Genomic DNA, 15706 nt, shown 5'->3' on the forward strand with positions numbered 1-15706 from the left:
GGAAAACTCAAGACCTGGAACACCTGAAGTGCTGCTGGGTGCAAAGGGTCAGGGGTAACACTCGCTCAACATGCCGCTGGTAGTGTGTAGTGTACGATGGATACAGCTCAAGACCTGGAACACCTGGAATGCTTCTGGGTGCAAAGAGTCAGCGGTAACACTCGCTCAACGTGCTGCTGGTAGTGTATGATAGGGAAAGCTCCAGACCTGGAACACCTGGAGTGCTGCTGGGTACAAAGGGTCAGGGGTAACGGGTAACACTCGCTCAACGTGCCGCTGGTAGTGTATGATGGGGAAAGCTCCAGATCTGAAACACCTGGAGTGCTGCTGAGTGCAAAGGGTCAAGGGCAAAGGGTGGGTAACACTCGCTCAACGTGTTGTGGGTAGTGTATGACGGAGACAGCTCAAAACCTGGAACACCTGGAGTGCTGCTGGACGCATCGGATAAGGGGTAAAACTCTTTTAATCTGAAGTTGGTAGAGTATGCTGTAGGCAGGTTAAGTTCTTCAAGACCGGGAACACCTGGAGGGATGCCAGATGAAGCAGGCACCTGACCAGAGCTACCACACGTTTAACATGCAGTAGGTACTGGGGGTTAAAAGGGGGTGGAAGTTCTGATAACAATAAATGAACCTGAGTTCCACTAAGTACAGCCAGGGTTCATCATCAGCTCTATCTTGGGTACTGCTCTCCCATTTGCTCATCAAGACGTGTCAGAAGACCAAAACAGCGTGTGCCTATATTGCACCAAACCTGAGTTTCACTAGGTACATCCAGGGTTCAGCATCAGCTCTATCTTGGGTACTGCTCTCCCAAGTGTTCATCAAGACGTGTCGGAGTACCAAAACAGCGTGTGCCTATGTTGCACGAAACCTGAGTTCCACTAGGTACAGCCAGGGTTCAGCATCAGCTCCATCTTGGGTACTGCTCTCCTAATTGCTCATCAAGACGTGTCGAATAACCAAAACAGCGTGTGCCTATGTTGCACGAAACCTGATTTCCACTAGGTACAGCCAGGGTTCAGCATCAGCTCCATCTTGGGTACTGCTCTCCTAATTGCTCATCAAGACGTGTCGGAAGACCAAAACAGCGTGTGCCTATGTTGCACCAAACCTGCGTTCCACTAGGTACAGCCAGGGTTCAGCATCAGCTCCATCTTGGGTACTGCTCTCCTAATTGCTCATCAAGACGTGTCGAATAACCAAAACAGCGTGTGCCTATGTTGCACGAAACCTGATTTCCACTAGGTACAGACAGGGTTCAGCATCAGCTCCATCTTGGGTACTGCTCTCCTAATTGCTCATCAAGACGTGTCGGAAGACCAAAACAGCGTGTGCCTATGTTGCACCAAACCTGCGTTCCATTAGGTACAGCCAGGGTTCAGCATCAGCTCTATCTTGGGTACTGCTCTCCCAAGTGCTCATCAAGACGTGTCGGAAGACCAAAACAGCGTGTGCCTATGTTGCACGAAACCTGATTTCCACTAGGTACAGCCAGGGTTCAGCATCAGCTCCATCTTGGGTACTGCTCTCCTAATTGCTCATCAAGACAGACCAAAACAGCGTGTGCCTATGTTGCACTAAACCTGCGTTCCACTAGGTACAGCCAGGGTTCAGCATCAGCTCAGCTCTATGTATACTAAAACCTTCTCCAGAATGTAACAAACACTTTTCTAAAAACCGCATCAAAATCGGTTCAGCCAAATGCGAGATAATCGCGAACAAACATACATACATACATACATATACATACAAACATACGGATCAAACTGAGAACCTCCTTTTTTTTGAAGGCGGTTAATAAACAAGTACTTACAACCCAAGGATTAAAGTTTCTGGTCGCAGTTTACACGCACACAGTACAGCCAAACACGCAAACAAATATAACTTTTTACACGGCGAGCGACGCACACAATGATAAATAACTTCGTCGTCGTCGATGCAACGTGCGGAGCCGATCGACAAACGTCCTGCCTCTACCAGCTCCCGCGCGGGACTGAGGCCGCGAGCGCGTGTCACCGATAAAAGGGGAAGTTTTTAAAAAATCGTCAGAAAATAAAAGTTGCAATTTAAATAAAATGAAGTACAGCAACAGTTTAAGTAAACATTGCAGATTATTTGTGTATGCAATCTACGTCGAAAATAAGTAGATTTTCGGAGAAATTGTCACTTGTTTTGAGGTCATTTCTGGAGAAAATTGAATTCGTTTAACTTTCATTTCCTCGAACTCTAAGTCATATAACAACAATGTAATCTGATAAACCTAGAGTACAGAATATGTGTAATACAAATTTAGCATTTTTAGCAGTCCAAACTTTACGAAATTTACAAATAAGAGCATCAAAATCAGTGCTTTACACGCGTTTACCTAAACGTCCATCAGAAAAAAATTCATTACTAATTTAGTAAGCCTTTTTTCAAAAAATTGATCTGATAAACCTAGAGATAAGAAGTCGTGCTAATAGAAACCAGTACTTGTTATTTCAATTAGGTAACAAAAGGTGTACAATTTCACAGAAGAAATCTATCAACTTTACATTTTTGCGACTAAAATCGTAACCGGGCTCTTAACCACGAGGGGTATAAATATCATTTCGATTTCATTGTCCGAGTGACTAAAATGGGTTAAAACAAAACAACACTAAGCGCCACTTGCATCATCCCACTAACCCGGGGTTAACCGGTCAAATTGTACTGGTAATCATGGTAACTCCACGGTTAACCCCGGGTTAGTGAATGGTGCAAGTGGCGCTAACGGAGCGTGCGTAAACTGTGAGGGATAGCACCGGAGCTCCCTGTTTATTGGTGTGAAGCGTAACTATCAATTTAAAGTTTCTGATTTGAACCACAAGGTGATAGAAACTCCAACGCCCTAAGGGAGCATGCGTAAACTTGAACGGACAGCATCTGCCTTTTAAAGCGAAGTTTAAATGTCAAATTTAAGCCCATTAGGTGGCAGAGTCTTCAACGCGGACGGTCTCTATAATCTCAACTAGATGATATTAGGTGAATTAGGTAACTTTTTCTTGTCACTCGACGCCATAGTTACGGTCGCCCGGGTCACTCTTTATATCCTGCAGTCATAAGCACTTTCTACAATGGGCCACCTACCGAGCACACTTGTAATAAATTGTGTTACTATTATCTCCTGGCTAACGGCTAAGGGATGAGAACAACCCTTGTAATGGGTACTCATATAAGATTGTGATGTAGACCGTAGGGGGCGTAGTGGTGTGCGTGGGCGCGGCGGGCGCGGGGCGGCGCGCGGCGGCGCTGGTGGCGGCCGCGGCGCTGCCCGCCGCGCTGCTCACCGTCGCCCACGATCTGGACTTCAACAAGCACTTCAACAATGTACGTACCTAGCTTAAAACAACTAGGTTCCGATTAAAGCAAAATAGGGGTGGGTCACATCAACTTCATTTTACGAAAACTGCAAAAAAGGAGACCGCTTATTCTCATGGAACTATGGGGCTCGATATACACCATTTTATTTATTTGCCTCGATAGAAAAAGCAATTGAATAATCTTTTTCTCTGTTCTTCTTCACAAGGCATGAAATAAGTCATGCATGCATTATAAATATTCATAGCTGTTTAACTTTTTGTTGTTTTTTTTTAAATACCTATCTACATACTTATTTTGTTCAATAAAGTGTTTTACTACTGCTACTACTTTCTGTGTATTTCAGGCGTTATCATCATCAAGCGAGGGTTCGCGCACGCTGGTATTAGTTAGGGAAAGTGCAGTGAATCACACAACATTAGCTTCTATTGAGGCTTTGCATCGTGCGCAATCGACGCATTGCATACCGGCCCACATTATGCCGTCGCTTAATAACACGCAGCAAACACAGGTTCTGCAAAGTAAGTACACTAAGGACTGATTAAGCTTTCATTTTTTTCGTCGAACCTCTATGAATTCGCCGACGTAAACTCAAAAGACTCGCAGACCAGTTTTGTCTCAATAACAATATGGACTTATGGTAACGGTCCAATGTAGAATCCGAATATAAAGGAGATGCATAAACATTAAACACTCAAAGGTAATGAAACCGACTCACTTTTTGTAGAAAATTGCTAACAAGGGGACCTGTTTCAGTGCTAAATGTTAGGAAACACTCGTCTGCTAATAATTCGCTCGTCGCTGCTCGAATCTTGCTTACCGTTGGCGATCCGACAGGTACCATATTGTGTCAATAATATTCGAAAAGTTTTCAATAGGGTTGTTTCCACATGTTGGATTTTATAACTAAATCTAGTTGAATAGATAGCAATTGAGCAATTTATCACAATAAATTGGAAACTTAAAAAATATATGGGAATGATAAATAAATACAAGACTTCAGTTTCAAAAAAAATTACTTCCAAATAGGAAAAAAATAATGGTACCATTCGATTCCTTACATTTTATTAAAAAATATATTGTATAGCAGCAATAAACATAAACGCAATATTTCAGCGACAAAATCGCAATTTCCTTGTTTTCCACGGCTTCTAAGCAATAGCGAGTCGACGTTACATGCTGACGTCACGATGTAATGCCAATTTGTTAGAAGCGTTTCGTCAGTAAAGTGCGGGTGCCAGACTTTGACCATCATTTGTGACTTTTGTATTGCTTTAAGACAATGGGTCCCATACAGACATTTGATCCTCAAAACAAACCTGATCGACTGATACCATTAATTAAAATTTGTGGAATACCCTATAACCTATAAATATAGGGGTGGTACCCGGCTCTACTTGTAGGTACTTAGTATTTACCAAAACGAATTTTAAACGTTTTAGACATAAAACAAAACTTGGGTATAGTCATATGCCTGGACAAGGACCAAGATGATCTATTTGAGCTGATGGAAAAGTTCCCGCTGCTTTATAAAGACAGTCACCTCATCTGGATAGAGCGGTGGTCCGGTGAAACCCTGGCGCAGATGCCTCAGTTGGTCATTCAGAGGTATCGCAACCAATACGCACTTTGAGTGGCTTCGGCACCGAACACTTGCACCTTGGCGTTGCCCATTTGAAATAGTCATGCACCTATTAAGTAATAGCACTACGATTGTACTTTTATCGTTATTTGTTTTTCAGCTAAACTATAAGTATACCTACATGTATGCCTAAAGGTAGGTAGGTATATTTTTGATGACCAATAAAGACGGCTCTAGAAATTTTTATTACATATTTAATTACACGTAGAGAAAGCAAACCACGTGACTACTACACCTTTAATTCGGTGATACCATACCATAAACATAAAACATTACTCTATGAAACCTGGGCCATCAAGCGAGTTTCCCATATTATATAGAAGTATATGATTTTCCCCTAACTCGCACGATGTCTAACATCTCAGTATTTAATTTGATGTATTGGTTTATTGTCTTAGTCTAATCTACACACATCATATATTGTCAGTTCCTGTCCATTGAGAGTGGAACAAGTACATTCCAATTAGTCATATTTTAACCTTAAAAATTACAGGTTAATAAAAGAGAACCTATCGGACTCATCCAAGGAGCAGCACGAGGCGATACCTGTAGAGGGATTTGTGAGCATATACTCCAGTCTCGATGTCGAGTGGATGAGGGCGCCTTGTCGATATATCGGCTTCATTAAAACTTACTTCTATATCGTTAGTAAGAAGAAGGAAACGTTGGTGCAGAGGAAAAATATGCTTTCGGTTAGTAGAATCTATGACAATGCCAGAATGGTTACTATGCGAATGCGTTCAATTACAAGCGCTATTTAGGAATTACCTCTTCACGTGTCATTAACATTTTTGTTTTTTCAAGCTCAGACAAAATTATTGACGCCATAAAGAAAACACGCAAACGCACACATACTCAGTTCCAGTTTGAGCCATTTAGCGCTCGTCCTCGAGTTGTGAATGTGTGCGTGTCATGCACGCAGAAATCTCGGCGATTTTACCCCTACCAATAAAGATACTCTATGGTCTAGCTGATTTTCTTTTTGGTTTCAAAATTGCACTTTCTTTAGGCAGGTGTTGAAGCTCTGAAGCGCGCGCGAAGCGAAGTGGCCACACTGCAAGCAGAAGCGGCGCAGCAAGAAGCAGCCCTGTCGGAGAAGCAAGCCGCCGCCAACCAGGCGCTCGACCAGATCGGCGCCACCGTGCGCGCCACCACCGACAAGAAGGAGGAGATGCACGCGCTCAAGCAGAGCATCGAGCAGGAGAACGCTAAGCTGCAGATACGGTGTGTCACCCACTGTACTATACTCTAGACGGAAAGAAGCCACCGCCATAGGGCGTACTTCTTCCTCGCTTCCTCATGACTGAGGGTCGCGACACCAAAGCTCTCCATTCTGCACGTTTTCCCGCCTTCCTAATAATAGGCGCCTGTGAAGATCAATTACAATGTCCACGCAGCGGGTCGGTGGATGGCCGGACATGGTGGATGGAGGACGTCCATAATGCGCTTTTTAAAGTTATCCGGCTCCCGTCTGGCCACGTGTCCAAAGTAGTCAAGGATCCGCTGAAGGCAAGTGCTTGATAAGTGGCACTGGATTTTTAAATTCCGTCAGGATTGACGCATTAGTGCGGCGCGCCTTCCAGGGAATCCCCAACATAGGGCGTACAGACCGACCGAATCATCTTAACACGTTGAAAGCCGCGCCGTAATTTTGCATACAAAAATCGGTCATCTGTGTGCCGCGCGGCAGCCAAAGGCATTACACAGAAGTTACAAGTAGGGTAGGACGGGGACAATTGAAACACGTTATGATTGAACAAGTTAAATTTCTTGAAAATTACAATACCTATGCATGTGACGTACTCAGGCTATGCGGTCTGTCATTCTTAAATCCTGGACCAATAGCGCTAGTGCACGCGAGCAACGCAGTCTTGAGGAGCCGTTCAAAAATTTCGCGGTATGAAGTGAAGAATATTTTTATTTATGTATTTTGACTACTTGAATTGTTTTAGTGTCTTGGATGGGGATTATGGAATATTTTAACTGCCATTAAAAAACTGCTGCTTGAGTGCTTGTAAAGAATATTGGTACTTGAAGTAAACATGTGACGTGGGGACGGTTGAAACAACGTACTCGGGGCCGATTGAAACGTTTTAAACGTCCCCGCGTTTTTTACAAGTCTTGCAAATAGTTGATTGATATTTACTTCTTTTTTTTTTCAAAATAATACATGCTTTGTGGAAAAGGGAGTGACAGTGATTTTATTGTGGTCATGATTGAAACATTGTTATAATTGAAACTTTTGTATGAAACACATTTATGTATTTCTTCAAAAATCTTGTTGTTGCATTAAAACACGTTTTATTAAGCTATATGGTTAGGTAATCACAACAAAGAAGCCTAGATGTCGTACAATATTTTTTTGCATCCCTTTCTTTGATCAAGAACTTCAGACGCAGATAAATTGTGAAATGTTTGTAATTTTTTTCCGAACTTTAGTTTCTCATTGAATAGGTATGGAGATAGTTATTTAAAAATGATTTGAAATAACAAATTATCTTTCATTTTGTCGAATATATTAAGGTGTTTCAAACGTCCCCACATAGTGCTTCAATTAACACACCTATGGAGTCAATTGAACCACTCTTCCACATTGTCTTTAATTCGCTATCATTACGTAAACTTAATAAATAACCTTTAATAATACAGGCACATACCTTTCTAACTGTAAAAATAAAATAGTTACAGGCAATTAAACATAAAGTGTTTCAAACGTCCCCGTCCTACCCTATTACATGCATATCTCAAATAACAACGACTGATAATACCCTACCTAATATAATTGTTATAATACCCTTATATTTCATTTTCATTTCAGAAAGCAAGAAATAGAAAAGGAATTGGCATCAGTGGAGCCAGTCATCGCAGCTGCCCGGGCGGCAGTAGGAGACATTCGTCCGGAGTCGTTAAGCGAAGTAAGTCATGTAAAATATCCTATTTTTAATAATATTCTAACACATGGTTATTATTAACCGTGAATTGAAAAAACAGAAACCGATCCTATATTAACTTAAAATCATAAGGATGACTTTTACAGCGTACAACTTAATTATTGTAGCCGTTGTTGGCATTGAGATGAAAACCGTTACAGATCCGTTCCCTACGAGCTCCCCCGGACGTGGTCCGCGACGTACTGGAGGGGGTGCTGCGGCTGATGGGCATCGCTGACACGTCTTGGCATTCTATGAAGAATTTCCTGTCAAAACGGGGTGTCAAAGAGGACATTAGGTATTTAGTGGAAGGGAAGTGTTAGGGAGTGCATATGAATAGTAGTTATTTAACAATACAAAAGGTAATCACGGTCTATATCCCGGTCAATATAAGTCTAGTAGTTATTTGTTTTACAAGAGGGCAAAGTTGGTGTTTAACCCCTCGTGCTAATATTGATACCCGAGCAAGGGAAAACGTCCAAAAAGTGGTTCGAAAAGTTGAATCTTCAAAGGAAAAAACCGGCCAAGTGCGAGTCGGACTCACGCACCGAGGGTTCCGTACTTTTTAGTATTTGTTGTTATAGCGGCAACAGAAATACATTATTTTCAACTGTCTAGCTATCACGGTTCATGAGATACAGCCTGGTGACAGACAGACGGACAGACGGACGGACAGACGGACAGCGGAGTCTTAGTAATAGGGTCCCGTTTTTACCCTTTGGGTACGGAACCCTAAAAAAAGGAAAGGCTTCATTCGGGCAAACCTTCGACCGGTTTGTAGCCGACCATAATAGCTTGTCACCGACCGTCTCACTTAACTCGTAGAGCTATAGACGTTTCACTCTCTCTCTCTCTCTCCCCGCAGATGCCTGGACGCCCGGCAGATCAGCCCCGCGGCGGCGGCGGCGGTGGCGCGGCTGCTGGAGCGGCGCGGCGCCTCCTTCCAGCCCGCCGCCGCGCGCCGCGCCAGCGCCGCCGCCGCGCCGCTCGCCGCCTGGGTGCAAGCCAACCTCGCCTACGCCCGAGCGCTGGACAAGGTGCAGCCGCTGCAGCTGCAGCAGGCTCAGCTACACCGGTATCTATGCCAATACTACACCAACTCCCGAGCCTATACGCACTTCTTAATGGTGACTGTGGCGCTTGTGGCGCTGCGCGTCGCCGTCAAATGAAAACTGTCAGCACGTTCGCGATCGTGGGTTTCACTATGAAGTGTAACCGAAGTGGCGCGCCGTCAGGGGGCTGCGACCTAACATCCGCCAACAGCTCAGTGCGATTGCATATTAAAATCAAAGTTACCGCCCGCCAGGTGATATATGACATTCTCAGGCAAATAAGGGGTTAAAAAGTGAAATTAGGTTGTTGAGTTACCGTTTTTTATGTCGAGAAGTTTTGGGGCTAAAGCAGTCATTTCTGACTCGATACTTTAAGGGTCTCCGGCAAGCTCGGTTCTCCATACAAACGTAGTTCCTCTCTCATTTTAAAACGACTAGATTGCTCTGAAACCTTGTACTTACAATACGATAAGGTGTCTATAATTAGTCTATGTAGCTTCAGATACCATAGTAAAAAAATACAGCGAATATAAGTTATTCATACAAAACTTGTTTTTGCTCTATTTCGTTTGTTTTATAAACTGGAGCTATATAAACTAATTTCAGACCTAGATATACATCATGTCAATGTAAGTGCAAAGTTTCATTACAATCGGAGCGGAACTACGTTTGTATGAGAAGGTGCAATTCGGCCGAGCTCGCCGGGGACTCTTAAAAATGTGTTCCTTTATATTTGAACGTTAACTTTTACAATGAACGATCGTTGTATAAAGCGCCATTTATATTTGACAGAAACCTCCAGGAAGCGGAAGGGCAGCTGGCGGCGCTGTCGAGCGGGCTGGCCACCGTGGACGAGCGCGTGTCGACGCTGAAGGAGCAGCTGGGGCGGCACACGCGCGACGCGGCCGCGCTGGAGCTGCGGCTGGCGACCGCGCAGGCCACCATCCAAGCCGCGCAGGCGCTGCTCGACCAGCTGCGCCACGAGTACAAGGCCTGGGAGACCGATGTAAGCCTGTCTTTTATATTGGATGTGGATCCGCGCGCCGCTATATACGTGCTTAGCGCTGTTTCGCTCACACACCGAAGCGGCATGAAGATTCGCATCAGTGTGATAACCGCGTAAGATGCTGCTACACGAATGACTAGGTCACCAGAGTTTGGCAGCCCCATAGAATGGGATGCGCGATCGTAATGCGAGATTTATTTGCACATAAAAAGCCTTTGAGTGCTTTGCTTTAGTTTTGTTTAGTTAGTGATTGATAAACCTATATTATACCTGCCTATTGTTGCAATTCATTTATTAGTAGATAAGTGTTGCGTAATCAATAATAATACGTTTTATGAATTTTTCAGCTTGAATACATATCGAAGGAGATATCAGAAATAGATTTGAGATCTTTGTTAGCCGCTGCGTATATCATCTATCTGCCCGATGTGACTGAACCTAAAGCTATGTATGTAGCTAATAAAACGTTTCATTAGTGTACTGAACCTTTATAATCTTATTTATATCCTCTCAAATAACGGATTATCAATTCCAGGGAGTATATTTCCAAATGGAGTTTGCTGCTAGGTTTCGAGGACCAATCGTTTTCGCCGATTAATTTCCTAGCAAGCACAGAAAAGCAGCTAAAATGGGATGCAGACGGCTTACCCTCAGATACATCTGCGGTCAAGAACGCCGTTATCATTGACCAAGTAAGAAAAATATTGAAATTAACAAGTTATTTTGCCATTGTCAAACTTCGGCATTGGCGTGCATGTCATATTGGTCACATTTAAGCTCTGATTTGACTTTTCTGTGGCTAAAAATTAAGAACTATAACAGCAACATTCGCTATTGCAATGAGGTTGTACGTTTTATCAGTTGACAATGGAACCTTGGTGAAACAAATGTCCATTTTAGGTACACCTCAAACTATGTTGGCACTAGTTTTAAGCTATATACTTAAGTCACAACTATAAATTTGCCTAAAACTTTAGACAATTTTTGCATTTTTGCGTGTGTATGACCCATAAGGTCAAATATTTATAGTATAGACCGCGATAAGTTACGTTCACAGATTAAAGGCATTTTGCCGCGTAAGAGCGTTTTCACATTGTCCGATCCGATATCGGATGTAGGATCCGACATCCGCGTAGTAAGGGCGCGCCCGGGCGCACACGCACACTACAACAAGCATTATGCCTATATGCAAACAAACAAATATTAGCGGTCCGACAGCAGACGGGGGGCTTCGACATGGCTGAATTTATAGGAAGCACCTTTCCGATATCGGATGTCGGAAGGCTCTTATGATAAAAACAGCTGCAGGAGAGTGCCATTATTGGCATTAAGTCCTGTAGTAGTTTGAGCTTGAATTAAACGCAGGTTTATAGGAACACTTGTTTTATTTAAAATATTAGGTTATTCTTACAGACAATTCTTATCGTTGCGGCAGCTTCAGGAAAGAGGGTGGGTATAGGGTGGGGTCACCCATTTGACGTTACATATCAATTTTTTAAATATGCGTTCGGAAACGTTCTATACACATTTGTTTCGGATACTATTACCACTGATATTACAAGTCCGCTTTTTAGTAATAATGATTTATTAAATGCATAAATAAATAAAAATAAATATATCTTACATTCTACTTCCTTCAGACATCCCATAAAAAAAAAACAGAAAATGATATGCCTGCTTTCAATCCTCCGGTAGAAACAACGTAGAAAATATGATCCCATCAAAAACATATTACATATATATTATTTTTAAGGCTATAAATTGTACGCTCGAAACGAGCAACTGTTGATACCATTTGATATAATGAACATCTTTATGTACCTACACAGTTTACAATAAATGAATTACTTACTTACTTACATGTAAAAAGGTGCAAGTCTCGCTTGCGAGACAGAAAAGCTACAAAAAAGTTTTGAGATGTAATGTGAAACCAAGTCGGTTATTTTAGTAAGTTTGTAGGAACTGCAAAGGTAACTTTGTAATAGCATATATTTATATGGGACTACAAACTTACTTATGCAGTTCTTAAATCCGTAGAATTTGACTGATATTGCAATATTTTTAGGTTTTTTTGTGGCTTGGTAAGATAAAAACTACTTATGTTTAAAATTTGAAGCTTGTGAGTCTGCTAGATGTACCTTAGAATTATGATGATCGTGAGTGAGTGAGTATGTATACAAGTTCAAATTGAATGTTTTTGGGAATATATATGTCACAAAAAATTCAGGGTTCTAGCTTTAGCCAGAACAAAATTACAGGACGTCGAAAATGGCCTGAATGGCTTCGAGTAAAGGATGGTACGGCCGTGCCTCTTTTTTTTTGCTCGACTTGGCGGGGGCACTGCCACGCTCCCAGATTATCACCTGCTATCTCTGATTTTCAGTATCTGGAGTCAAAAAGATGCGGGTTTATGCCACTGATCATAGACCCCGACGGAGAAGCCATTGCTTGGCTCAAGAGCACCCTTGCAGACGCCGGCTGCGACTTCGTGGCGCAAGACAGCGAACAATTACAAACGGCTCTGCAATACGCCGTGAGGTGATTAAACTTCATATTTTTCGTTAAATATTACATTTCCATACCCACTTAGTCATAAAAATCATAAAACTTTACGGGCCTGATTTAGTTAAATTATGTTTTATCCCTTTCTTAAAAATACATACATTAAGTCAAAATGACAGATAAAGACAAACGATTCATAGCTAATTTAGGCCAGTAACGCGTTTATGAATAACGCCACTAAAGTTTAGAACACTTTATTTGGCTGCAATTAAGCGGTAAATATAATACTTACTCACAGGGCTATCTAGGCCTTTTTTTATCCGCTTTCCTTGCAGTGTTTTTCTTTAGTGGGTCCTTCGGTTATAACATACATGGGTAACAAGTTCTAACTTATTTAATATCAAAACTTCCGTTACACATTAACATTTAAAGGAAGTAGTCGATTAGACTTATACGATACTTACTACCCTTTTCCTGGTTTAAGATTTCGCATGCATTGTGTCAACGTTTAGTCACAGCGTTATTTACTCGACACAGGCTGGGCCGCACGCTGGTAATAACGGAGGTGAGTGCGGTCCGTCCCCCGTGGCTGGCGGGCGGTGCGGGCGGTGCGGGCGGTGCGGGCGGTGCACGCCTGCTGCTGCTGAGCCGCGACGCCGCGCTGGCGGCGCGCCTGCCCCCGCACCAGCGCGCGCGCCTCGCCTGCCTGCTGTTCACCAAGCGCCGCGCAGGGCTCACCGGTACGTCTTGTACCACCCCACACTAAAGTTGAGGGAGGCACCGGGCAACGGCGCCGCGACGCCACCAACCGAAGCGTTGATTAGACGTCGACATTCGGCCGACGGAGTTGCCGGTACCGGTCCGACGGGTCCCTTTAGCGCTTCGCAGTCGATCGAGCGTGCTGTACATGTGTATCACGTAGTATTGACAATCGCGACTAATCGTTTGCCACCGCGGTTGCCAAGCGAACACGTTAAATTCGCCCCCAATTAAAAATATGACTAGATCCAAACTTCCTTAGCTATAATTTAGTAAATAGGTATGGTAGAGGCGACATAAGGCTATACAAAGTCGAGTTTCTCCAATATTCTGCGCCATCCATAGAACGGAAGTTAAGCTTTTCGACGCCGTGTCAAACACAAAAGCTGTCATCCAGACGCCACGTCAGCGAAGTGTCAACACTGAAATTGAACTTTATCCATATATGCATGTAGGTCTATGTGCAATCTGTGGTCTATGACGGATTAATCGGTCTTTGGCCTACGGTGCATATATATCGGTCATTGGCGTCCAAAAGGTTAAATAAAATTTACCAGAGGTCGAGGCGCCGAACAAAATGGATGGAGCTGAGACCTGCTTCAAAATACCTCCCATTCAATAGATGGCGCTACGGAATCCGAACCCGAATCCAGAGATCTAAGCGCCGAATTAAATAGATTTATAGTTTTATACGGTTTTAGAAATTGTGTCTAAAAATAACTGCTGTCTACGTTTCTCTATTAATCTTGTGGTGCTTTATTTCATGCATGGTGTAAAATAATTTATTTTAAATGCAGTCAAACACCCTATAGCCTGTATATTGAAGGAACGCGATTTTAATTTGATTAATATCGTTCATCTCGTTGTCTATCTTCTTGTTATATTCATCGATGTTGTTAGTGTTGTTACGTTTTTGTTTTTAACTAATTGCATATTACATAACATTGAACTCTGATAGTTCGATTGACCATTCAGGCATTTATTTGCTTCGTTTTCCCCTCTGTCAACTGTCAAAAGGTTTGCATAGATAGCGCCAGCATAGGTTTTATTTGTCTCTAGTTTTGTTCTCGGAGATTTTGCTTAAAGTGCATCCAGGACATGAAATTCCAAAACATAAAATTGCCAATTTAAAATTAAGAAACAAAACTTTTGCTGGCGCCATCTGTAAAATATTTCGACCGCCAACCCCATTAGCATCGTCTCTCTTCTCAAAAATTACGAGGAAATATCTTTTCAGTTTGACTTGCTGACATAATATATCAATATTTATTAATTGAATACCTATCATAAATGTTTTATTTCAGATCAACTCATTAATTACGCATTACAACAGCAAAATCCTGAGATCAATGAAAAAATGAAGGAAATAAAACTAAAAAAAGCTATTATGCAAAAGCAGCAACATGAACTGCAGGTAATGAAAAATATAAAATCTATTCGCGCAGAGTAGATTTATGTATCGAGTAATTTATCTTTCAATTTTAATACATCGCGCGAACCGCATGCCTAAACAGGTGACTACGCTACAGCCGGGCTAGCACATGATTGGCACGAGAGTATCTCGCCGCGACATAGACTACCCGTCCCCCTTTAATTCATACAGTTAGTAGAAGACGGGTCGCGGCGAGATACTGTCGCGCCATCATGTGCTCGGCCTACTGCTGTGTACTTTATACTCGTTCTGTGGTAAATCGGTTATTATTTGTTTTACTCATCGATGGAGGCCTCTCTGACTCAGCTTAGCTTTTAAGCGATAAGACCGCTTGTTGTTTACTTAACTATATTTGTGTTGTTGTTTTCTTTCGGTATTGTTTTCCTCTATTCTATTGAGTCGAGAAATAAAGAGTATTTGTATTGTATTGTACCTCAACTCAATCGTATGAAAACATGTTCACTGCCTTTTTAAAATTTCAGGAGAACCTTTTGAAGGATTTATCAGCCAACGGCGATATCCTTCACGACGCTAACTTGCTCGCGTCGCTCAACAAAACTCGCGCCACCAGCGCTACCATCGCCGAAGCACTCGAGGCAGCTCGCGCCATCGAGGATGAAACCCAGGTGGGAGTCTCGCATACTTGTACCAGAACCTTCTAAAAATCGGTCGGCCGTCGACAATATCTTGACGACGCAAAGCTGCTCGCGTCGCTTAACAAAACTCGCGCCACCAGCGCTACCATCGCCGAGGCGCTCGAGGCAGCTAGCGCCATCCAGGATGAAACCCAAGTGACGTTCATACCTATCAGGAAAATATTCTATCTAAAGGATCCGTCCTCGAGATCATCGAGGGTATACTTAAACGAGACCTTAATTCCTGTACTAGGAGAACCCTTCTAAACAATTTACCAGCCATCGACAATATCCTTCACTATGCGATTTTCCAGTCTTTGCTCGACGAAAGTCAACCCTTAACGAGGCGCTCATTGTGACGAGGCGGCCCTCGCTATCGAAAACAAGCAGCTATGGGGCAAAACGCC

The 15706-nt window shown here is 42.8% G+C and overlaps 1 protein-coding gene across 1 annotated transcript in view; it reads left to right on the forward strand.

Annotated features, from left to right (window-relative positions):
- The window catches only part of LOC134741558 (cytoplasmic dynein 2 heavy chain 1), a 132202-nt gene that overhangs the window by 97069 nt on the left and 19427 nt on the right, over window positions 1-15706 (forward strand). The window contains exons 48-62 of the mRNA XM_063674384.1: window positions 3213-3350; window positions 3688-3862; window positions 4784-4949; window positions 5477-5675; window positions 5993-6207; window positions 7802-7898; window positions 8075-8211; window positions 8779-8988; window positions 9758-9971; window positions 10319-10419; window positions 10507-10663; window positions 12355-12509; window positions 13011-13213; window positions 14537-14646; window positions 15147-15290. Of these exons, the coding sequence (XP_063530454.1) occupies window positions 3213-3350; window positions 3688-3862; window positions 4784-4949; window positions 5477-5675; window positions 5993-6207; window positions 7802-7898; window positions 8075-8211; window positions 8779-8988; window positions 9758-9971; window positions 10319-10419; window positions 10507-10663; window positions 12355-12509; window positions 13011-13213; window positions 14537-14646; window positions 15147-15290 (2421 nt within the window). The remainder of the gene's footprint in view (window positions 1-3212; window positions 3351-3687; window positions 3863-4783; window positions 4950-5476; window positions 5676-5992; window positions 6208-7801; window positions 7899-8074; window positions 8212-8778; window positions 8989-9757; window positions 9972-10318; window positions 10420-10506; window positions 10664-12354; window positions 12510-13010; window positions 13214-14536; window positions 14647-15146; window positions 15291-15706) is intronic.

The sequence above is a fragment of the Cydia strobilella genome, chromosome 5, assembly GCF_947568885.1.
Source record: "Cydia strobilella chromosome 5, ilCydStro3.1, whole genome shotgun sequence".
NCBI lineage: Eukaryota > Metazoa > Arthropoda > Insecta > Lepidoptera > Tortricidae > Cydia > Cydia strobilella.